Source organism: Apodemus sylvaticus, chromosome 2 (assembly GCF_947179515.1).
Source record: "Apodemus sylvaticus chromosome 2, mApoSyl1.1, whole genome shotgun sequence".
Lineage (NCBI taxonomy): Eukaryota > Metazoa > Chordata > Mammalia > Rodentia > Muridae > Apodemus > Apodemus sylvaticus.
Genome location: NC_067473.1, coordinates 58,389,144 through 58,411,902, shown reverse-complemented (window position 1 = coordinate 58,411,902; position 22,759 = coordinate 58,389,144). Strand labels below are relative to the sequence as shown.

The window sequence follows — 22,759 nt, the reverse complement described above, 5'->3', positions numbered from 1 at the left end:
TCCCATGTTAACTCTTCCAGCGCTGTGATTACAGCAGGAGAAACAGCGAGAGGTGACTGAATACCGGCCCTTGGACCTCCGGCTTGTGAAACATCTTCCATGCAAGCTTGGAGAGAGGAAGGAGGGCAAAGCGCAAAGTCTGGGCATCTCTGACAGCGAGTCGGGAGGAGACAAAGAGTGGATGTGCTCGTTAGTGAGGCATAAGTCTCACCGAGGTAGATAACCATATTCACGCACAATCTCCTGGGAGGAGGATAGGTCCTTTTTTTTTTTTTTAAATTTATTTATTATTATATGTAAGTACACTGTAGCTGTCTTCAGACACACCAGAAGAGGGCATCAGATTTCATTACGGATGGTTGTGAGCCACCATGTGGCTGCTGGGATTTGAACTCAGGACCTTTGGAAGAGCAGTCAGTGCTCTTAACCACTGTGCCATCTCTCCAGCCTCGAGGATAGGTCCTTGTTGTGTGTTGTCTTTATAAATGTACACACTGCTTCTGAGCTAGAAAAATACCTCCACGTCAGGCCAATGCCTTAGCAGATAATCCAGTATGGACTACGCCACAGACATTGACCTGGCCTTGGCAGCAGCCCCTGGTCAGTGCCGATACACTAAGTACACGAGAAGAGGAAGAGGGGCGAGCCTGATGATGGCTGTGCATGAGCCAGCAGCAAGAATTACAACTTAAGCAAGAAAAGAATTACGACTTAGCAAGCAAGGCTGATGTGATTCCTACCATCGACAGATTTCCATTAGCCAGCGACGGAGACCTCCAGACCAGGTTTCACATCTGATGCCTTCCCTCATGGATGGTCTAGTCTATAAAGCACACACTGAGGTATGGTTTTATTCTGGAAATCAGGCATCACAAATCAGGAAGTGGGAGCTACGAATTGAATCAAAGTCCTTTGTATACAGTGTAATAGGGTCAAGGCTGGACAGGAGGGGTCCTTGCTCACTGCTATTCTCAGTAAAGCTTGGGGACCTGTGCTGTCCATCCTTATGTCTCTGCAGTCTTCAGGACTAACTGTTGTGTCTCTAGAAGGGCTAACACTTTCTAAGATGACACAGCTAAGAATTCCTGAGAATTCTGTTGGCACACAGGCTTCATCTTTTAGACCCTCCGATAGAGAGTTGCCTTGCCCAATGTCATATTTCTTTTATTGTGGTCCACATTCAGTGTACAATGAATTTCATGGTTTGCTGAATTTTATGGTCATTTTGGTACAACCACAGACATCTCAGGACCATGATAACACCATAGCTCTCAGTACAGCATAACACCATAGCTCTCAGTACAGCAGTAAAAACTGTGTTGCTGGTATTTGAACTCAGGACCTTCGGAAGAGCAGTCGGTGCTCTTACCCCCTGAGCCATCTCTCCAGCCCCATGCAAATGGATTTTGACCTATGCTCACTCGTCTTCAGAGCTCTCTCTTTCCTGGGTACTGATGTCAAGCATCCTCTGAACTGACATCCTACATGCTGAATTCCATCTCAGCCTACTACCCAGCAAGCTAAGCGTGTGTCGTCACCCATGATCTAGACCCTCTCATCTCTTTTAGAGCCTACAAGCTGCTACTAAGTAGTCTCTCCCCTTCCTCCCTTGTACCTCACCCCCACCTCGAGGCTACACATGGCAGCAAGAATGACCAGAAGCTAAAGGGAATAGACTCCTACAGTTGTCAACTCTCAGTAACATGACTGCCAGCAACTACTGTCAGGCAGTAATGATTGCCCAGTGCCAAGATCCCTGCCGTGCCACTTGCTTCTTAGTCCTTTGATGATCGAGGTGGCATGCGATGAGTGGGGCATTTTCTTCTGAGGAAACTTTAAGGGTTAGCAGAAGGCCTGCACGTTTCAATAATCAAGCCATGTGTGGTGGCACACACTTGTAATTCCGGCACGTAGAGGCTAAGGCACAAGGATCACATCTTCAAAGCCAGCTAGAGCTACATAGGAAGATCAGGCTCAGAAGGTCCAGGCTGAACGAAATACCAAAGCGTAGGCTTAGATTTTTCAAAACCTGCTTTAATGAGCGTTCTTAAACGTTTTGACCCCCACCCCACTTCTAGCCCACCATTCAAGGGTAGGGGAGAAAAGATGGTAAATAGGACAAAGGGATGTGGATTTGTTTAGAAGTAGTTCTTTAGGGGTGATTCCTATCTCTGTCAGTATACCAGCAGTCCAGTTCAGTAGTGTCAGGATACCAACAGCCCAGTTTCAAAGTGTCACCAAGGCCAGGCGGTGGTGGCCCATACCTGTAATCCCAGCACTCTGGGAGGCAGAGGCAGGCGGATTTCTGAGTTCGAGGCCAGCCTGGTCTACAGAGTGAGTTCCAGGACAGCCAGGGCTACACAGAGAAACCTTGTCTCGACAAAACTAAATCCATAAATAAATAAATAAATAAATAAATAAGTCACCAAATACAAATGAGCAATGGTGGCATGAGCCAGGGCTATACAGAGAAACCCTGTCTCGAAAACACCAAATCCAAAAATAAATAAATAAATAAATAAATAAGTAAATAAATAAATAAATAAATGTGTCACCAAACACAAATGAGCAATGGTGGCATGATCCAGAAAAAAAAATAACCCTAGGCCTCTGCCAGGCGGGGTCTGCCTTGCCTCTGTCAATGAAATGAAGATCAGTAAAGACTCAAGACCAGCAACAGTGTGGCAAGGCTAGCTATACAACCCACCCTGCCCCCTGAGTCTTATTTATACTCCCTGTAAACATCACGTGACCTCTCGTGGGTTTTTTTGTTTTTTTGTTTTTTTGTTTTTTTGTTTTTGTTTTTTTGCCTCAGCAAAGCATCACGTGAGTCTGCATCACATGACCGGAAACTTCCACTTCACCAAAGTTTCAAGGAAAAGCCTTTTAACAACGTCTTGGTTTGGAGAGGATTCAATCAACAAACCGCAGGATAATTATTCTGAAAAGAGAGGAAGGAATGTAGGTAGCTGTCTCTGGGAGGACGCATCTCTGTGGGGAGGATGCAGGGGTAAATTATGTGAAGCCCCTCAGGCGAGGAGAAATGGGCCAAAGAGCGGATGATAGCAGCCACAAGAACTCCCCACAGTGGGGCGAGACTGAGGAAGCCCACCTGTTGGGTAGTTTATCCTTCTCTTTTCATTCTCCTCCCCTATCTGTTGGAGGAAACAAAACTAACAGTTAGCTCGGTGATGTTTGTCCTTTTAAACCTGGCCTCACAAACACGAACAAATATTGACACACCGGCGCCAGCACTCTGCAGACCCATTTCCTATACCTCCGAGTCTCGTCTCCCTCGAGGGTGGGACTAAGGTCCTCTGAGCTCCCAGTTTCCTCCCCTCTTGCCTTGTCCTGTATCCCCGCTCTAAAAAGCCAACAGGGTTCTCGTGACAAAGCTGATAGATGGGTGGTGGGTGGGGAGGGCGGGAGGGAGGGAGAGAGAAGGGTGGGGGAGGTCTGCAGATAGGGTAAGACAGTCACTGTGTTAGTTACTTTCATTGCTGTGAACAGACGACTCGACAGAAACGACATGGAGGAAGAAGGATTGAACTGCGCTCACAAGGATCTCAGTCCATCCGTGGCAGCAGAAGTCTGAGGCAGTATTTGCCATGGGTGGGACGGGAAGCCCCAAGAGTCTCCTGGTTTGCTTTCTGTTGCTGTGATGAATGCCATGACCAAAGGCAACCTGGAGAAGAAAAGGTTTGTGTCGACTTACAGTCTATAGTCTATCACAAAGGGATGCAGTGGCAGGGACTCAAGGCAGGAACCAAAGCCGCGGCCGTGCAGGAATGCTGCCGCTGGCTTGTTTCTCTTGGCTTGCTCAGTCTATGTGTGCGCATGCACGGTGTCTTCCAGGACAGCCTGCCCTTAGTGGGTTGGCTCTGTCCACATCAGTCATCAATCAAGAAAATGTCCCTAGACTTGCACATAGCCATTCTGATGGAGGCATTTTCTCAGTTGAAGTTCCCTCTTTCCAGATGATCCTGGCTTGTGGCAAATCGACAACCTGCACAAAAAGCAAGTCAGCATCCTGGGTAGGAATAATATCTAAGGACCCACTCCTATCCCTAAGGACCTGCCCTTGATCTTGTACTTCCTCCACCAGCCACGCTCCACCTCCTAAAGGCCCCACAGCCTTCCGATTAGCTCCACTAGCGATGCACAAGGAATTGGAGACCTAAGCCCACCGCGAACATCGTCCGTTATCCCTGGAGTGGACATTGCGTTCTTTGTGTGATACTCTTGAAGCTTTCCTGATGCACGAATTAAGACTTCAAGGGAAACCTGAAGAGAAAGAAAGGCAGCAGTGTTCGGACTGTGGGCAGCAGTTCTTTGGTGGATTATGAAATCTCATGTTCTTATTGAATTTAGCTCTGAAAGGAAAAGACAGAAGTATGAAACACTAGAATGTACCACACACGTAAAGAATAAACCACACAGGCATAAACATCATATTCTTCTTAAGGTTTCTTGAGATTTTATGTATTTTATGCATATTAGTGTTTGCCCAAATGTATATGTGTGTACCACGAGTGTGCCGTGTCCACAGAGGCCAGCGGAGGGCATAGAATCCCTGGGACAGAAGCTACAGACCAGAAACATACCATACACATGATACGAGTCACCATGCGGGTGCTGGGAACTGAACTCAGGTCCTCTGGAAGATCAGTCAGTGCTCCTAGCCACTGAGCCACAACTCCACCCCTCTTAAGGTGTCTTTATTCTCATGTCTATATATCTTGGCTTATGGGATGTAATTCTTACTGCGGATCATCATTTAACAAATTGAAAGTCACTACTAGAGTGGAGAGCTGAGTTCTGTGTTGGTTTGATTTTCTTTGATAAAATACTCTCACAAGAGCAACTTAAGGGAAAGGAGGTTTGTTTCTACTTATAATTCAAGGTTGTTACAGCCCACCAACAGCTCACATCCACCACCCCAGGTGAGTTGTGTGATATGTGACCTTGGCTGCTTTGTGTATAGCTGATTTATGGGGGTATAATCCATAGACCTTAAAATTCATTTTTAAAAAAGTGTACAATGCAGTGGCTTTTAGTATATTCACAGAGTTGTATCACAAGAATAGGTACTGTGAACATAAGAAACTCAGGCTTCTTATACTGTGGGCATTTGGCAGCTAAAAGGAAGTCCTTTTGTAAAAGTGGATTTTTTTTAAGAGATTTATTGTTTATTTAATTCTGTGTGTGTGCCCATGAACAAACACCACATGTGTACAGGTACCTGCAGAATCCAGAAGAAGGATCAGGATCCTCTGGAGTTGCAGTTATGGGCAATTGTGATCCTTACGTGGGTCCTGGGAAGAGTAGCCAGTGCTCTCAAGTGCTGAGTCATCTCTCCAGCCCCGGGTTTTTGTTTTGTTTCTTCTTTTGTGTTGTGTTGTTTTATGTATGTGGATTTTTTGCCTGCATGTGTGTCTGTGTAGCACATGTGTATCTGGTGCTTTCAGAGGCCAGGAAACTGTGGAACTGGAGTTACAGACTTCCCTGTGTGGGTCCTAGAAATTGAACCTGGGTCCTGTGGAGGAGCAGCCAGTGCTCTTGACCACAGAGCCATGTTTCCAACCCTGAAACGTGTCTTTTAATTGCAAAAAGAAATGCATTTACAAAGGAAATAGTCTGACCAACCAAAAGGATCCTTTTTTCCTATACCTTCTTCCTTTCTCAAAAGTAGCATGCCTTCTCCTCCTACTTGTCATTAAACTTGTCATCAAGCATTTACATTGTATGTAAACTCCTGTTTACACACTTTGTGTCTGTTTTTATTTTAGCATCATTTCAAACACACTCTTCTTTGTGTCTATACTGTCTTCATATTTAATGGCCAAACTTTATTTCTTGCTGTTGTTGGATGTTTGCAGATTGACTGTGTATGTGCACTGCACTGATTTTTGTATGCACACACAGAAGTCTGTGCAGCATTGGCATGAAGCGGGGGCACGTAACACGCCCTGGGAATAGACTCCTAGGCAATAATAGTCTCTCCCCTCCATCCTCCCGCCACCGTGTGTGTGTGTGTGTGTGTGTGTGTGTGTGTGTGTGTGTGCCTGTTCTCTGAAGCTCTATCTTCAAGAAATAATGCCTGTGGTGGGAATTCACTGTTAGAATATGCTAAGCTTCCTAATACAGGAACATCATACAGAGAGGTTCACTTTAAAGGGTTTTCTATGGAACTCATAGAGATCCTCCTGCCTCTGCCTCCAGAGTGTTGTGAATAAAAGCATGCTTTACCATGCCTATATTCTTTCTTTTTAAATTTTTTTTAATTTTTAATTTTTTTGGTTTTTTTGAGACAGTGTTTCTCGGTATAGTCCTGGCTGTCCTGGAACTCACTCTGTAGACCAGACTGGCCTCAAACTCAGAAATCTGCCTGCCCCTGCCTCTCAGAGTGCTGGGATTACAGGCGTGCGCCACCACCGCCCTGCTCCATGCCTATATTCTTATTTATTTAATATTTTTTATTTTGTTTTTGTTTTTCAAAAAAAAAAAGGTTTTTTCTGTGTAATAGCCCTGGCTGTCCTGGAACTCTCTCTGTAGACCAGGCTGGCCTCAGACTTGCAGAGATCTGCCTGCCTTTGACTCCTGAGTGCTGGGATCAAAAGTGTGTGCTACTTGTGCCCAGCTTTATTCTTCTTTAAAGAAGAATGTGATACACAACCAATAAATTTTACAAAGATGATGGAGGCAACAATGGGAGTTACTAAGAGACTATTGTAACATCGTAACAGTGTCTCAATTTTAGCTCCATGATTGCTAGGAGAATGTCTTTTGTGTCTTTCTACATTTGACTAGCCCAAGCAAAATACTGAGTTTTAGAGGATCTAACATTATATTTAGTTTATTTTGCAATAACAAAGCATTTACTATGTAGTGCATTTCCCTAGCTGGTGATGACTCTTCTGTTATACACCTGTCACTAAAGATTCATGCTTTGGTGGTGGTGATATTGCCCCTTTTATCTTTTGAGACAGGATCTCATTAAGCCACCAGGTCGACTACAACATCTCAGTCCTTTTCCCTTCATTTTCTGAATGCCAAGAGATGTGGGCTGCCACACTGAGCAAGTGCATTGCTTCACAAGACATGAGCTCTTTGTGTTTGGATCCAGGAGGTTCAAATGGCAGAGAAGTCTCTATGCCAAGAGGGATTTCACAGAGGACAAGTGGTAGGAGCCAAGTCACCTGTTATCATACACAAACCAAATTCCCAGCACTAGACTCAAATTCAAATTCTATTATTTAGAGAAAAAGTGCACCGGAATTTCCACATGCCAACAGTTGTGGGCTTTTGTTTTGTTAATAAAACTCAAGTGGAAAAATATCTGTTCTTTAGAAAATTTCCCTGGGGTGGGAGTGGAAGAGTGCCACTCTTCAAGAGGGCACCGACTGGAAAATCACCAGAATGAGAGGTGGGGTTCCTGACTCATTATTCTGCAGATGCAGTTGTTGTTGCGTAATCAGGGGGCGACTGGAGCATGACCCAGAAGGAGACTGGGGTGAAACAAAGCATCCCGCAGAGGGGTGTTGGAAGATCGCCAAAACTCTCGCCACAGTTCTTGGGGCAACTCGGATTACTTTAGGAAAAGTAATCTGTTTTCTACCCAATACAACTGATTGATTTACTTAGTGCCCCCTAATTTGGAATCATTGTTGTATGAGAATGGACTTTTCCTATGGGATTGTTCACTTTTCTTCTAGAGTTTAGCCAACTTGCTATACCGGGACCTGCTGCTCAAGAGTCATACTTTTCAAAAATCATTTGTGCGTGATCCAGAGATCAAACTTATTCAGGGTTTCCTAACCTAGCGGTTGCTGAATTTTGCATCAAGGCTTGTTGAACCAGACTGAGCAAGTTCAGACACCGGTTGTGGTAGAAAGCTACTACAAACGGGTATTTATTTCGCAGTATTCTGCAAAACCGGTTACAATCATTTTAATAACTGAGGGGGGGTGTCTTAAATACACCTGAAGCTTAATTTTTAATCTAAGGGGGGGGGGGGGGAAACGCTCTTAACTACACCTGACGCCTATCTGCGCCATTAGATTCAAAACAAGATGTGTAGGATTCCCTAAGAGTGTCATTCTGAGATTGGAAAGGACGCAAACGTCTTCTTCTGGACTCTAAAATGAAACCAGTCTCCCAGTCTCCTTATCTCTAGTCTGCGGGTTATTTTCAGAGCGTTCGGTCTAGTGCTACAGCAGCAGGCAAACACTCTGCCACGTGGGGCGCAGGCAGAGCAGCTGGCGAATCCCGTGCCGCTAGGACCGAGGAAAAGAAGCATCCTCGCCGACCTCTTAAGGACCGCGGCAGCGACCAATCAGAAGGCGCCGTCTCTCCGCAGTGCTCCAATCGCAGGCGTCCTTTCAGCAGGCCGTTGAGGCTATTTAAAGCTGCGCGCCCGAGCCAGCGTTGCACATTTGCCGGTCCCGGTGTGTGACGAGCTGCAACTATGGCTAGCCATCTGGAACTCAACAACGGCACCAAGATGCCCACCCTGGGCTTGGGCACCTGGAAGGTAGGTGCGCATCATCAGGGCGCAGCCCTTCACCCGCTGGGTGGCCCTGAGCGGCCTGCGAGGAGCGGGGCTCGGGTGGCGGGGCCTGTGAGCGCATCGGGCCGCGGCCCGGCGTGTGGGGCTTCGGGCGAGTAGCGCGCGAGTCCGCGTGGGCGCCCCAGGTCTCCACACACCCACGGGGACCCGGGTGAGAGGGACGGAAGCAGAGCCCTGGATTTGTTATCTGGCACCTGTGGCGCCCCAGCCTCACGAGCGAGTTGACCTCACTTGGCGCAGATTCCCCTTGGGAATGAGCCACTTGGGCCTGAGATAATTAAATTAGGAGGCGAGAGCTTGCTAGGAACCAGCCTGTTTCTCTGTCCCCTAAGTCGCTGAGTGCAGCTCTTAACGGGTGCGGAACTCCTCGAGAATTAATCTGGCTTCCGCATTGCTGGGTGCCACCCACTGATAAGAGGGCTCCAGACGAGATATCCCCCAAACCCAACACAACAGGGTTGAGAAGAGGGCCTGATACATCAGAGTGAAATACAAAAAGAAAAAACCGATAATTAAAGACTGAAAATTATAACTGATTTTGATTATTTGGCAACTGAGGAACCAGTTTTGGTATTGCTGAAGCTCTTAAGCTACTTATAGGGTAGTTGTAGGTATTGTTATATTGCAGACCAATGCTGTGACCTGGATCTTCAAGAACCTTGAGTATGGATGGATCTGGGCAGTAAGCACTTAGACACAGTGAAGAAAAGAGAAAACCAGGCAGGCTTGAGTTTAAATGGTTAGAAACAGGACAGAATCTGTTTCTATCCAAACTACAGTTAAAATGGGTAATGCATATGGTGAATAAGAAACAGATCATAGACTTGTCGTTCTCTGAACGTGTTTCTAAGCCAGTAGGTTGGCAAGTGTGACTTTTGTATCCTTACAGAGGGTCCTTGAATTACAACCGTGATACCAGGTTGAATTCTGTGTATTAGAATGATAAGAAGGATGCTTCCCCTGCTGTAGCAAACACAGCTACTGGACACAGCACACAGGCACACGTGACTACAGTAGTTTTTTTGTGATACATGACCCAAAATATGGGTAGAATGTTGATACTTTAGTTCTGTCCCACTTCTCCAAAAACCACTCTCATAAGTTTAGAAAGTCGTCTAGTGGGCCAGATCAGTTCTCAAGAGTAAACATTCATAAGCCAATGGCTAGAGCGCATGCAACAGCCCCTGAGGCTGGATGTTTAAAATAGCATACATTTGTATGTATATAGATCATTCTGGCTTCTTCCCAGATATTTCTGTCACTTCCCACAGTGCCCGGCTCGTGGAATGGATCCAAAAGTCATGTTCAGTTAGGGTGAAGTGAAGAAAATGTCTGCCGGTGTCTGGGGACCAGGGGCAGTTGGTTTACAGAGTATGGAGGGACAAAGGGTAGCAGCGAGAGATATGAGGGCAGTCGAGACTTCCGGATTTCCCTTTTGAAAAAAGAATTTCAACTTAATACTTTCCTTGCATAGGCGTGGTATTCATAGATGACACAGTTTAATATGTCACGTGATGGTCACAGAGGGATGCGTGGATGTGGTTTCTTTTTCTCGTGGACCCACATCTGTGGCTGCGTGGTACCCCACAGAGCACAGCAGAACTCTGAGGGTCCGTATGGTCCACTCTTCTCTTGAGGGAATTGTTTCTCCCGGGAGGTGAGGATTTCAGGCAGTTGGGAGAAACTCTTTAAGTTTCTCCCTGGCCAGCTTGCCATCCCTCGGGGCCCTGAGTGTATGCTAAATATACAATAAGTATTGTATTAAAACCCTGTTTAAGTATTGTATGGTCAGGAGGCCTTTAAGGCAGAGCTGACCTGACACAGACCGGGTCCTTTTACTGATCGTGTTTTGACCAGGTTGAAAAATCTTCCAAGGATCTGGCCATTGCCTCTTCCACACATAGGCTAGGAATGATGCTGAAAATGGAGGGATAGCTGTGTTCTCAGACTTTTTCCAGTTAACGCCCTCTGTGCCTCAAAACCATAAGCCTTTTGAGGTGGGCTTTTTTTTTTTTTTTTTTTTTTTTTACTTAATTGTACTGCAATCAGATTTTGATATCTCAGGTAAAACGACTACTATCTATGTGCATGCACCCTGTATCCCTTTCACAGGGTCACATGGCATTCTGAAGCTGTGACAGGTTTTCTTTTTTGCTTTTCAAGCCCGATTTTTGCCTTTCTAGGATAGTACTTGTCCTGTCCCAGAAAACTGCAAAGGTCTTTCCTGCAGCTTGATGAGTAAAGCAAGAGTCCACGGACTGTCCTCCATCCTGTGGTCTGGGGGGAAGTGCTGTGGTCATCGAAGTAGGAGTTTGGTTTCCTGGTTGCCTGCCAGTGACCGGCCTACACTCCTCAACCTTTCCAGCTTTAAGATCAAAGATAATCAAATCTTGCCTGTGCAGGGCCAGTCCTGGATCTACATCTCTATGGAGTGGAGATATGCCTTAAAATGAGGGCAGCTTTATTGATGGATTACAGTAGAACAAGCTTTATTAGTGTTGCTCTAAACTCGGGTATGGGCTTCCAGTGTTCTAAGACTGGGGGAAGGGTCATTCTCAAGGGTTCAGTCTTTATGTCTTAGAATTACTGTTTAAGTTCTTACACCATCAAAACAAGTGAGGCTACTTTCTCCGAATCCAACAATGGAAAGTGATCTTTGCGGTGACTCTGGGTAGGGCATGAAAGGTGGCAGGCACATTGCAATCATTCTGTGGGTTTTCTGTCATTCTGGGGGTGTGGCACATTTCCACCTGCTTACTAAGCGGCCAGGGTTCCGGCCTATGTGGAGAGGGAAGCCCCTGGAAGAGGCGTCATTTCTCCTGACCTGCATTCCAGCCTTTATCTGTCGTTGTCTTCCCGTGAAAACATAACACAGATTTCTTTCTGTGGATTTTGGTTTGGTGTCAGTTGTTCCACAACATTGTTTAGTGTAGCCTGCACTCTAGCTCCAGGAAACAGAAAAACCCGGTTAACCTTAAGCAGCAGGCAAGCAGAAAAGTTGCAGTAGGGGTGGGGCCGTTGGCTATAGCCATGGCAGCCACTAGACTCAGGTTCGGGGTTCCCTCCGGGGATATAAATTAGGTTACCTGAATTCAGGCATGTGAAACCTCATTCTCCCAAGGAGTTGCAAGTCCTCCCTGGTTCTCCCAGGAAATGACTCCAGCTGAGGACGATTTCATAGTGGTCAGTGCAGGTTCTGGAATGGAGTACCACAGCCTGGTTCACATTGTGTTCCTGCTTATGAATGTTATGTGGCTTTGCCCAGCGGGGACCTTGTGCCCAGCACTCTATCCAAGGCCAGGCATTGCCAGGCCCAAGTAGGCTTACTACACGGCAAGCAGCAGGGCCCCTAAGGGAAGAGTCCACCCAAGTGCCCTGGAGCATGCTGTAGATTCATCGTGTGCCCTGAGGCAGGAGAATGCCAATTCACCAGACTCCTCCTGTGTTGTCTTTCTTAGGCAGGGATTTGCTCTTCCCTCTCAGCTAATATCAGCCATGGTTGTGTCTGGCTGCCCCGAAAGCCTGTGCTGGGAGAGCCTATTCTTGCGCATGCTAAGATAGTTCCTTTAACCACAGAAGGAAGCTGTGGAGAGGAAGCTACAGGTGCACTCTTAGGTTCTTCAGGGAAATGAGAGGGTGCCGAACAGTCTAAAGCCCATGTGGTAAAGGTAACTCAGTCCTAAGAATGGTGTGGCCCCTGCACCAGGCAGATTCCTCCCTGCTGGGTTAGGAGCAAGCGCCGCAGCCAACGGGAGCTGGGGATGGGCTTGTTCTGTTGTTTCCTGTTTTATCCCCTGACTGTTTTGTTCACAAGGCTCCAGACAAAACAGATGTTGGCAGCTGCTGGTGGCCTTGGGGAGTTTTCGTTTTCGTCTGCTTCTGCCCCAGCTCTTCAGAGGAATGTGCTGTGTCCGTTCAGCAGTGCCCAGCGCAGTGTCTTGTTTGGCTCTCCAGCCTTCACAGGGGCAGCCCAGGGATGGGGAACGGTGCCGTGCAGTCTGGGGACTGGGGAAGCTCAGGGTCACGCAGGCTCTTCCTCCTCAGTGACCAGGCTTCCCACGTTCCTTGTGGAGCTCGGGTGGTGATCTTCCAAGGACCCATCTTCCCTTTCCACTTAACCTCTGTCTGCTCTTACCTCTGAGGCCATCTGTCTCTGTCCTCCTCCTGGGTCATCAGCAGTTGAGCTCTTAGTGTATGATAAATACCATCAATTATTTGAATGAAATGGTTTTTTCTTTTTTTAGACAAGGCCTCATTTGTATAGCCCAGGCTACCCTAAACCTCACAGCTTTCATGCGCTCGCCTTCAGAGTGCTAGGATCATACCCAGGCTTCTAGTCATCTGTGTGGCTGGCAAGTGGCTGTCAGGCTCTGTCTGCTAAGGTGAAATTATGTGCCATTCACTTTGGCCCCCATCTGGGGCTGACTGGAATGCTATAGCAGAAATGCACGTTGGCCTGCCTGCCGTGACCTAACCTCAGAACAGGGGCCTGATCCAGGATTTCTAATCCCACTCTTCTTCCTTGCCTTTGTGCAAGCGCTGTCTTGTTTGCTTTTGTTTTTAATCTGATGGCTATATTCCTCCCTTTCCAGTCCCCTCCTGGCCAGGTGACTGAGGCTGTGAAGGTTGCAATTGACATGGGGTATCGCCACATTGACTGCGCCCAGGTGTACCAGAATGAGAAGGAGGTGGGAGTGGCCCTCCAGGAGAAGCTCAAGGAGCAGGTGGTGAAGCGCCAGGATCTCTTCATCGTCAGCAAGGTACCAATCTGTGAGGATGCTGGGGTCAGGTTCACTCCTAGCCAGAGGGACCCAGCTGCCAGTCAGGGCCACCCTTACTATGATGGCGGCTAGCTGTGGGTGGGGGGTGGACCTGTAGCTTAGAGCCCTGTGCTGGTAAGACTGGCTGGGGATTGACTCACCCTTTGTAAGGAGTGACTTCAGGGAGAGTTTAGTTCCCTTTACAAACTGGGTTTCCCTGCTGGCCTTTAGTTTTAGCTAGAGGCTGTGGGTGCACAAAGGAGCCCAGATTGGAGGGTGATTGGCTCCGCGTGGACCAGCTAGGCAGGGGAGCAGACCTAGAGCATGGCCTAGCACCTCCTGATCTCTAGCCATGCCTCGTTTAGTCTCTGACCACCCCACTTGCCTTGGGGAAGTTGGCATCTGCAGTATGAGCTAGAAACTCTCCAGCTACCCCTGGCATCATGGTCATGGGGAGAGGGGAGTGTGTCCTCCTCCTTGGAGCTGTGTGGGACGGCGGGAAGGGGCGTTAGCATGGCAGGGATAACCTGTGCCTCCGCTGGCTCCAGCTGTGGTGCACGTTCCACGACAAGAGCATGGTGAAAGGAGCCTGCCAGAAGACGCTCGGCGACCTGCAGCTGGACTACCTGGATCTCTACCTGATTCACTGGCCAACGGGCTTCAAGGTGAGGGGCCCGCTGGGACTGGATCCGTGTGGCTCAGGGGCAGTCTTCGGCTTTCTCATTAGCGCATTATAGGTGCTCGACTTAGCTTGTCTCTGCTTCTTGGGGTGTGTGCCTTGGGCCAGCATCAGCATCATCTAGAATGTATTAGAAACCAACCTCAGCCTCTCCTGCACGGTCTGATTCACTGGTGGCTCAGATGCAGCCTTTGGAGGTTGGCGTGCTTTTCACTCTGCCTCTGGAATTTAAACCTGACAGTAAATATGGCCGGCATGGCTACAGTTGTCTCTGCACATGGCTGCAGGGGCAGCCAGCCCCGCTGCGTTTCCTCCTCTAGGCGCATGCATGCGTGCATGCATGAGTCTGTGTTTCCGTTGCACGCCATTCTCATTTGTCTGAATGCATGCTCACCACTTGGTTCTCTGAGCTGTAAAACGCAATCATTGCATTTTTCTCCCAGTCCACGGCGTGTATCTCTGCATGGTCACCCGGATTGAAAGGCCCCGGGTTTTATCCTACGGCTCGGTTTGAGCTCTCTGTAGTCTCTTGGGGCCCGAGGGACTTGATTTTCACCCTTTGGTTTTTATGACAAGCCAGCGAGAGAAAGGCAGAGTGATGGTTTTATAGGCCCGAGAGCCGCTGAGACCTGGGTGCCTGAGTTTCCTTACCCTGCCCACATACCCTTCCCCATGGCAGGCTTGGTCTCAGAGGCTTGGATGGGTCCAGATCTCCACCTGACGCCCTCACAGCTCCAGCCGCGACAAGGATTCCCATCGGTCACTTTCTGGTGTCCTTTTTATCTTGGCTACCAGATATGCCTCTGATCTTCCAGAGTTTGTAATGCTGTGAGACAGAAATAGATCTGTGAAGAAGTGTCACTGATGATTTTGTGTTGTGTGTGTGTGTTTGTTGTTACCGACAGCCTGGGCCTGACTATTTCCCACTGGATGCATCAGGAAACGTGATTCCCAGTGACACCGATTTTGTGGACACTTGGACGGTAAGATGACCTTGGCTGAGACCCATTTTATTGTGGGTGCCCTGTTCTTGCGTGTGAGCCAGGTGCAAGTGACATGCTCCGCCCTGTCCTCCTGTGCATGATCATTCTGTCTCTGTCTGTCTGTCAGCTCTCACGAAGGCCGTCCAGTTTTCACGGCTCTCCTCTGGGCTCCTGAAAGATAGAAGATGCTGACTGTGGGTGGGAGGGCACATCTGGTGTGTTTCTGAACACAAACATGCTTCCGATCCTTGTTCTTCTGGGGTTCATTTTAGTACCCAAGTAGATGTCTCTTTTCTTTTTAGGCTATGGAACAACTAGTGGATGAAGGTTTGGTTAAAGCAATTGGTGTCTCCAACTTCAACCCTCTTCAGATTGAGAGGATCTTGAACAAACCTGGCTTAAAATATAAGCCTGCGGTTAACCAGGTAAGCCTCCCCCAGGGAGGATGCTGGCATGCTGTTTTACCAGCTAGTCCTGGCTCTCACCTGTGGACCACCTCGCCCAGGGAGTGGCCGGGATTGATCCTGACAGACACATCTGAGAGTGGGAGCTTTGCAGGGATAGGATTTGAGCCAGTCAGCAAAGACGCGGCTTCTGACATGAGCCGTGGGCAGCTAGTGAGAGCTGTAGGCTTTTATCCGTTGATAAATGTCCAAGGCCAGAGAAAGCCTTACAGGCTTATGACCTGAAGGCCATCAGCTGGGAAATGTGGAGAGTTGTTATAGCTTATCTGGAAGGCAGACATTTCTGTGTGGGGAGAAAAGGGATATTCACGTCACGTGAACTTGTGTTCACTGCCACGGTCAACCCTCCTGTTTGTGTTGCAGATTGAGTGCCACCCGTACCTAACTCAGGAGAAGCTGGTTGAGTACTGCCATGGTAAAGGCATCGTGGTGACCGCATACAGTCCCCTTGGTTCTCCTGACAGGCCCTGGTGAGCGTCTGTGGGATCCCTGGTGGAGGTTGGAAATAACCAAAGGGAATGATTGATTGTCACAGAGAATGCTTCTGTGCTGTGTGCAGGCCTTCTCCGGGGCCTCTGGCTGTCCTGGGAGGCTGTTTCTAGGATCAGGGCTAGGGTGGCCAGCTACCTTGAATCACAGTGGTGAAGATTGTTGATTTCACCATCTCTCTGCTCCAGGGCCAAGCCTGAAGACCCGTCTCTCCTGGAGGATCCCAGGATCAAGGCAATTGCAGCCAAGTACAGTAAAACTACAGCTCAGGTATGGGTGCTTCTAGATACCTGTGGCTGTTGCCTGAACTCTACACTCTTGGTGGTCCCTGTCAGTCAGGAGTGGAGGGAGCTGAGCCTGTGAGGCCCTCTCTAGAAGTGTGGCTCAGAGTCCTGGAATACAATATTAAGGGCACAGATCTAGAAATTTAGAAAGTTAATTGGCATGTGGTCTTGGCATTATAGTGCCTGTCTCCACTGCCTCTACAGGCAGCACAGACTGACCCAGCATTTACTGGTGTTGTTGGAAGCTCATCCCTGTACAAACAGAAGAGTCCTTAGCATTTGCAGTATAGGAGATGTTCTCTTTCTCCCATGGGTAGTGAGTCCCAGGCAGTGACTCTGTGGCCTTGTGATATGCCTGGAGCCACTGACAGAGCAGGACTCTAGAGTCCGATTTGGACCAGCTCGAGGCATCACTAGGCATCTCAGAACCTCTTTACCTGTGCAGTTATAGATGGTGAGACAGTAACACAGTGTGTATACACCTGGATCCTTCCACAGGTGCTCATCCGGTTCCCCATTCAAAGGAACTTGGTAGTGATCCCCAAGTCTGTGACACCAGCGCGCATTGCTGAGAACCTTAAGGTAAGATCCCAGCTGCGGGCCTGGCTTCCCTCCACGGTCAGTGGGTCATGGGGGTTCTCAGGTTCCCCTTTCTTTCCCAGCTGTGTGATTCTGAGCAAGTCGCTTGACTGCACTCAATACCTATGTCGAGAGCTGTTGTGCACACGCAGCACTTCATAGTGCCTGTTCCACAGTAAGCGCTCAGGAAACATTGCTGTGCTGGTGGTGGGTCCACAGACGTCCAGGGCACACACAGTCATGAGCAGGGATGGCACCGTGAGTGGGCACCGTGGGTCCACAGACGTCCAGGGCACACACAGTCATGAGCAGGGGTGGCAATGCCTGGGCGCCAGGAGTATAGACATTAAGAATGAATGCTCTACCAGCACTGCCTCCACCACCACCTCCTCTACCACAGCAGCTCAGGCTAGCTGGGGAGAGGGCTAGCTGGGAGAAGAGCTATTCCAGGATGGTCTTGGTATCCCGTGAGCCTCTGACCTGTCCGAGCAAAGAGATGCTCTGCTGAGATCTGCTTCAAAGTCAGCCCTGCATAGTCCACAATGGGCAGTCGAGTGACTCTGATGGCATAGTGATCTACTAATCTTACCTCACCCTCGTGACCATGACCGTGCCACTTACTCTGAAGAAGCGGGAAGAGAGGCCTGCCCTGCTAGGAATGGGTTAACTCCACACCTCATGTAGCCAGGCAGTGGTGGCACACACCTTTAATCACAGCACTTGGCAATCAGAGGCAGGTGATCTGTGAGTTTGAGGCCAGCCTAGTCTGCAGAGCAAGTTTGAGGACATCCAGGGCTACACAGGAAAACTGTGTCTTAAAAAAGCAAGAAAAAAAAGTAGATGACAAATCTCAAAACACTAACCTAGTGGTTGGTTTTTGTTTGTTTCTGTTTTTCATCTTACTGTGCATTCTTTGCTTGTTTTTCCGTGGCTGTGATCACGAGAGAATATAGCAGAGTCTAGTCCTGCACATTCTGAGATCAGAATGTGCCAAGCGGAATGGGCTGTCTGGGTGGAGCCCCAGTGCTGCCAAAGACCGACCATCTGTCGTAATCGTCTACATGACCACCATGTTCCCTGTATTCCTTTGTGAGGTATCCACCAGAGACAACTAATCAGACATGAGTGTAAGCCAATAGAAAGTCTTTATTAGCTAACCTGTGACTACACTGGGTATTTGGGATTCCAGTGTAGAACCAAGCCTTTCTTAGGATAGCTATTAAGCACAAAGCCACGTTGTGGGTAACACACTTCAGTTAACAAGAACAGTTAGCCAGAGGTAGAACTACAGAAGCCAAAAGGTAAGGTTGGCACATTTAGAGACTTTGCCAGGACTATGAACTGTGATGTGAATTAAAAATAAAAACAAACAAAAAGAATTGAAAAGGAAAGGACATGAAGGCTCCTGAACCGTGGGGGTGGGAGGATGGGGAACCAAGTGCAACAGCCAGAAGGCCAAAGGAGCCAAGGGGGAGGAACGGAAATGTCTGGGCTGCATAGGGAGCAGCCTCGGGAAGGGCAGCAGAGCACGTGCTGGAGAGGGCTGGGTCAAAGGCAGGGTGTGCCCACCACACCCTGTAATGAGGATTGAGGGTGTTGAGCGAACCTGGAGGCCTCATCTGCTTTGATAAATTAGACACCTTAGCCGATTGGCCTGGGTTTGAAAATTTAACAGCTAAATTAAGTCTTCATTTTGGCTGACGGTGTGCACCTGAGTGGTACTTCCATCATGGAGCCAGTGTGCTGAGGTCTAGGGCCTGTCATGTTCCTGTGTGCATTCTTTTGTCTTCATGGAAGTGATGCTGTTACCCCAATCTGCCCTCCTGCTGTACTGTAAAACCTGACATTTTCTTAGGCTGTCTCACCCTTGGATCCACAGGGCCTTATCCCTCAGTCCTGAGTTCCCCTGCCCTCTGTGCTCCAGTGGGAGCCATCTGGAACGTCATGGCGTTGTCTGTTTTATTGCAGAGCTTATTGCTTTGTTTTTCCTCTGTTTGTATGTCAGGTCTTTGACTTTGAGCTGAGCAGCGAGGACATGACCACTCTGCTCAGCTACAACAGGAACTGGAGGGTGTGCGCCCTGATGAGGTGAGACCTGCGGGGCTCCTGCTCCTGGGAGCATAGTTGGCCCACTTTGAAATTTTAGTTGCTTTTCTGAACCGAGATGATCCCAGGGGCTCATCTGGTACCCACTTCCTAGAAGAGTTCTAATGTGACTTAATTGACTTAATGACCCAAATAAGGAGTTTGGTAGGAAGACCCTGGAGCTGGGCTCAGGGTAGCCCCAGCTCTGACACTAAACACCCCATAATTATAATGCCACCCCCACACCAAGGGCCCTTTCAGCTTTACCTTTGCTGGTTTCTTGCTTTCCCTCTGAAGTGGGGTTTGGACTCCAAGTCCCTGGGGATGTTTGCTGTAAGCAGCAGCCTGTGTCCCCAACGCTGGCTTTGTCTTCCTACCGTGACTCTCACTTATACTCTTGCTTCACTTGTCATCTGCATGGCTCAGGGTTTGCATGGTGACAGCTGCAATGTGTGCCTTGGGCAGTAACATCTGTGATTCAGGCTGTTTGCATGTTGTACACTATTACAGAGCCCTCAGGTTCTAAGTAACCTGTAAACAGAGCCATCCCAGGAGGCTGAGACAGGACCCTTTCTAATATTATACTAAGGACACTTAACCTTTTAACATGAAAACCTTTTGATTTTGATCTAATTGTTGGAAGAAATGAATCCCCTGTGTATGGCATCCATTCGGTTCTAGAGCTGTAGCGGCCACTCAGCCCTGCATTTCCCTGGGACTGCTGATGTTGACATCAAAGTTTTTGGGGAGAGCAAACCGTATGCCCCTTTGTGTCCGCTTGCCTCCTTTGCGCCTTCCAGGACTATTATAGAAGTAGCCATGCATTAGCAATACTGAGATGGCATGTGTTACATGCAGTTGAGGAGAAGCTGGCTCTAGTGCTCCCAGCAAGCTCTTCCTGACTGTCCACAGGCCAGCCCGCCCATTGACATATGGTCGCACTGAGCTTGTTTGTGCTGCTGCTGGCTGACCCTAGGATGCAGAGAAGACAGTTGCTGGGGGGTGGGGAGTGGGGAGCTTGAGTGGTCGGAGTGTTCAGTGAGAGTCACATAGGGGTCTGGCTCACCCTCATCCTCCGATGGTCATCGCAGCAGAACTGCATTAAGGGTCCAGAGAGCCAATCTAGGACTTCATGGTATTGTCTCTGATTCTTATTGGAGAATTTACTGGATTTTTAATTTGTGCGCGCGCGCACGCACACACACACACACACACACACACATGCTTGTTCAGGCTTTGGCACCTTGCCTGTCTAGTTTTTCTAGTGTTCTTGCCATTTTGTTCCCATTACTGGGCCTACCAGATAGACTATGAGCCTTGGCTTCACGCCAGCCCATCCCCTAGTTCCTGCAGTAAATCCCCAGCGGCTGTGAGATGCTCATTTCCTCCAGATGTCACAGAGGTGCCCTCTCCTTTCCTGGGCATGGCTGGCTGCTTGACCTGCCCTTCAGGATTCTGCATGGTACAGTTTATAAGCCCTTCTATTGATTTGTTATCTCTGTTTGATCCTGGTCCTGGGTTTGAGCTGATAAAACAAATTGAGTGTGGTGCCACCAGCCTGTAATCTCAGCACTTGGGAGGTGGATGCAGAAAGATCTGAATTTCAAGGTGATCTGCAGCTAAACCACATTTGAAGCCAGCCTGGCCACACCAGACCCTGTCTTAAAACTCAGCAGAAAGATGACATGGTATTGTATGGTCCTGCCAGCCAGAGTTCCCAGGAGGCAGGAATCAGGACTTGCTGCCCAGCGTGGCCGGGCTAGTGCAGAGTGCAGCCGGTCACGTGCACGCTGGTTCTTGACATCACAAGACAAGAGGAGCCCCGAGAGAGGCAGAGCAGCTGTTTCAGCTCTGCATGTGTGATTAGAAGGCTCTAAGGCTGGCTCAGTTAGTTCACAGTGAGACGTGGTTTCTGTGTGTTGGTGACATTTGGCATCAATCCTGAGGATGAACAGAGTTCTGTCCCCAGGACCCATGTGGTAGGAGAGAACCAACTTGCACAGTTGTCCTTTGACCTTAACATGCACATCCACACACATATACACAGTAAATAAACAAGTGAATCCAATTAATTTTTGGAAGTCTTTAACTTGTAAATCAATCTCATGTGCTCTTCTGACAGCTGTGCCAAACACAAGGATTACCCCTTCCATGCAGAAGTCTGAAGCTGCCGCGGACGGATCCCTGCCCCTCCCCAAGAGACTTACACCTGTTCTTTCTGCCTCATCTGCCCATGCAAGTGTCCTGTGTCCCTCTGCACTGGGTGGTGCCTTGCAGACCAGACAGTGAGAGTTAAGTTAGTTTGACATAGAATCTGGAGGGCAGTACCAGTAGCTGAGGTGTTTCTTCCAGCCTTTCTTGGTCTTTCTTACCCACCTGGAGGACTTTAACACAAGTACCCTTTCCAACCAAAGAGAAGCAAGATTTATAACCCAGGTAGTGCCACTAACACTTAAATTTGAGTGCTTAGAACTCTAATCCTATGGGTCAGACTTCTTGCCTCAAATAAAAACTGCTTTTGTGAATTTGGTAGTGGTCTGTTTTGTTCATGTTCTGTGAAACAGATCCCTCTGCCCCACACCCAGCCTGCCCTCCCCGAGTGCCAAGCACAGACCAATGCTGCGAACAAACTGAGGACCCTTACCCTAGCATTTCACAGCATAGTGTTAGGGTAGTGAGTAGCGTCACGTGGTGAGCTTCAATGGAGGGTGTCTGGAGACTGAGCAGTCTTGGTTGGGTTATACCCAAGGATTTTAAGGGTACACGCTTTCTGGGTGATTGTCACTGTGGCCAGGACTTTTTGCTAGGACATAAAGTCCCTGGGTGTCACATTTTACATGGGTGGTCCCTGTGAAGGCAGCAGTACCTGAGGGCAACAGGCTTTTGCCAAGCCCATCATCTAGATAGGGAAGAAAGGCATTAAAAGTTGACTTCAGCTGGATATGGTGAACACTCTGAGGTTACAGAAATAGATTTGGGGGCCTGATGCTCTTGCTGGTCTCTGGTGGCATTTCCTGATGCAGGCTTCAAAAGACAGAAGGCAGCAGAGAGAATGAAGGATTCAGCAGGACGATGAGGCTTAAAGGGGAGAGTATAAGGGGTTAGGTGAGTGTGGCTAGGCGGTGTGGGGGAAGGTGTCCAGGCGGGCCCTTGCCTGGGCACCTCTGCCCCTGAGGGACCACACACACACAGACATGGTATAGAATAGAGTTTATTCAGAATAGGGGATGGGAGTTAGTGGGGGAGAGAGAGAGAGAGAGAGAGGGAGAGAGTGGAGGCAGTGGAGGCCGGCCATGACCACTTGGAGGGGGGGAAGAGCCCCAGGGGCAGAGAGGTGAGAGTATGTGGGAGAGCTGAGAGCAAAGAGAGAGAGGAGGAGCAAGTAGCCCCTCTTATAGTGGGCCAGATCTCTGGGGCGAGGCATACCTGGCTATTGCCAGGTAGGTGTGGGGTGGAGCTTACACAAAACCCCAACAGAGAATGCAAGAGACCTGAGGCTCAGAAAGATCTGTTCCTAGCTTAGTTTGTTGTTATAGGCTTGTCTAAGGGTTTCTATTCCTGCACAAACATCATGACCAAAAAGTAAGTTGGGGAGGAAAGGGTTTATTCAGCTTACACTTCCACACTTCTGTTCATCACCAAAGGAAGTCAGGACTGGTACTCAAAACAGATCAGGAAGCAGGAGCTGATACAGAGGCCATGGAGGGATGTTACTTAATGGCTTGCTTCCCCTGGCTTGCTCAGCTTGCTTTCTTATAGAACCCAGGACCACCAGCCCAGGGATAGTACCACCCACAATGGGCCCTCTCCTCTTGATCTCTAATTGAGAAAATGCCCCACAGCTGAATCTCATGGAGGCATTTCCTC

At 48.6% G+C, this 22,759-nt stretch overlaps 1 protein-coding gene across 1 annotated transcript; it reads left to right on the top strand.

Annotated features, from left to right (window-relative positions):
- The first annotated feature begins 8,403 nt into the window (after window positions 1–8,403).
- LOC127678452 (aldo-keto reductase family 1 member B1) lies at window positions 8,404–21,417 on the top strand. Its single transcript, XM_052173407.1, has 10 exons — window positions 8,404–8,533; window positions 13,162–13,329; window positions 13,878–13,994; window positions 14,914–14,991; window positions 15,294–15,416; window positions 15,819–15,925; window positions 16,133–16,214; window positions 16,727–16,810; window positions 18,813–18,895; window positions 21,015–21,417. Exons 1-10 carry the CDS (start codon window positions 8,468–8,470, stop codon window positions 21,055–21,057), a joined length of 951 nt encoding a protein of 316 aa, XP_052029367.1. The 5' UTR covers window positions 8,404–8,467; the 3' UTR covers window positions 21,058–21,417.
- The last annotated feature ends 1,342 nt before the right edge of the window (window positions 21,418–22,759 follow it).

Bases quoted from the DNA above. Each gene is read 5' to 3' on its own strand.
- LOC127678452 (XM_052173407.1), top strand. From the start codon at position 8,468: ATGGCTAGCCATCTGGAACTCAACAACGGCACCAAGATGCCCACCCTG. The intron at 8,534-13,161 runs GTAGGTGCGCAT...CTCCCTTTCCAG, and splicing joins TGGGCTTGGGCACCTGGAAG to TCCCCTCCTGGCCAGGTGAC. The intron at 14,992-15,293 runs GTAAGATGACCT...TTTTCTTTTTAG, and splicing joins ATTTTGTGGACACTTGGACG to GCTATGGAACAACTAGTGGA.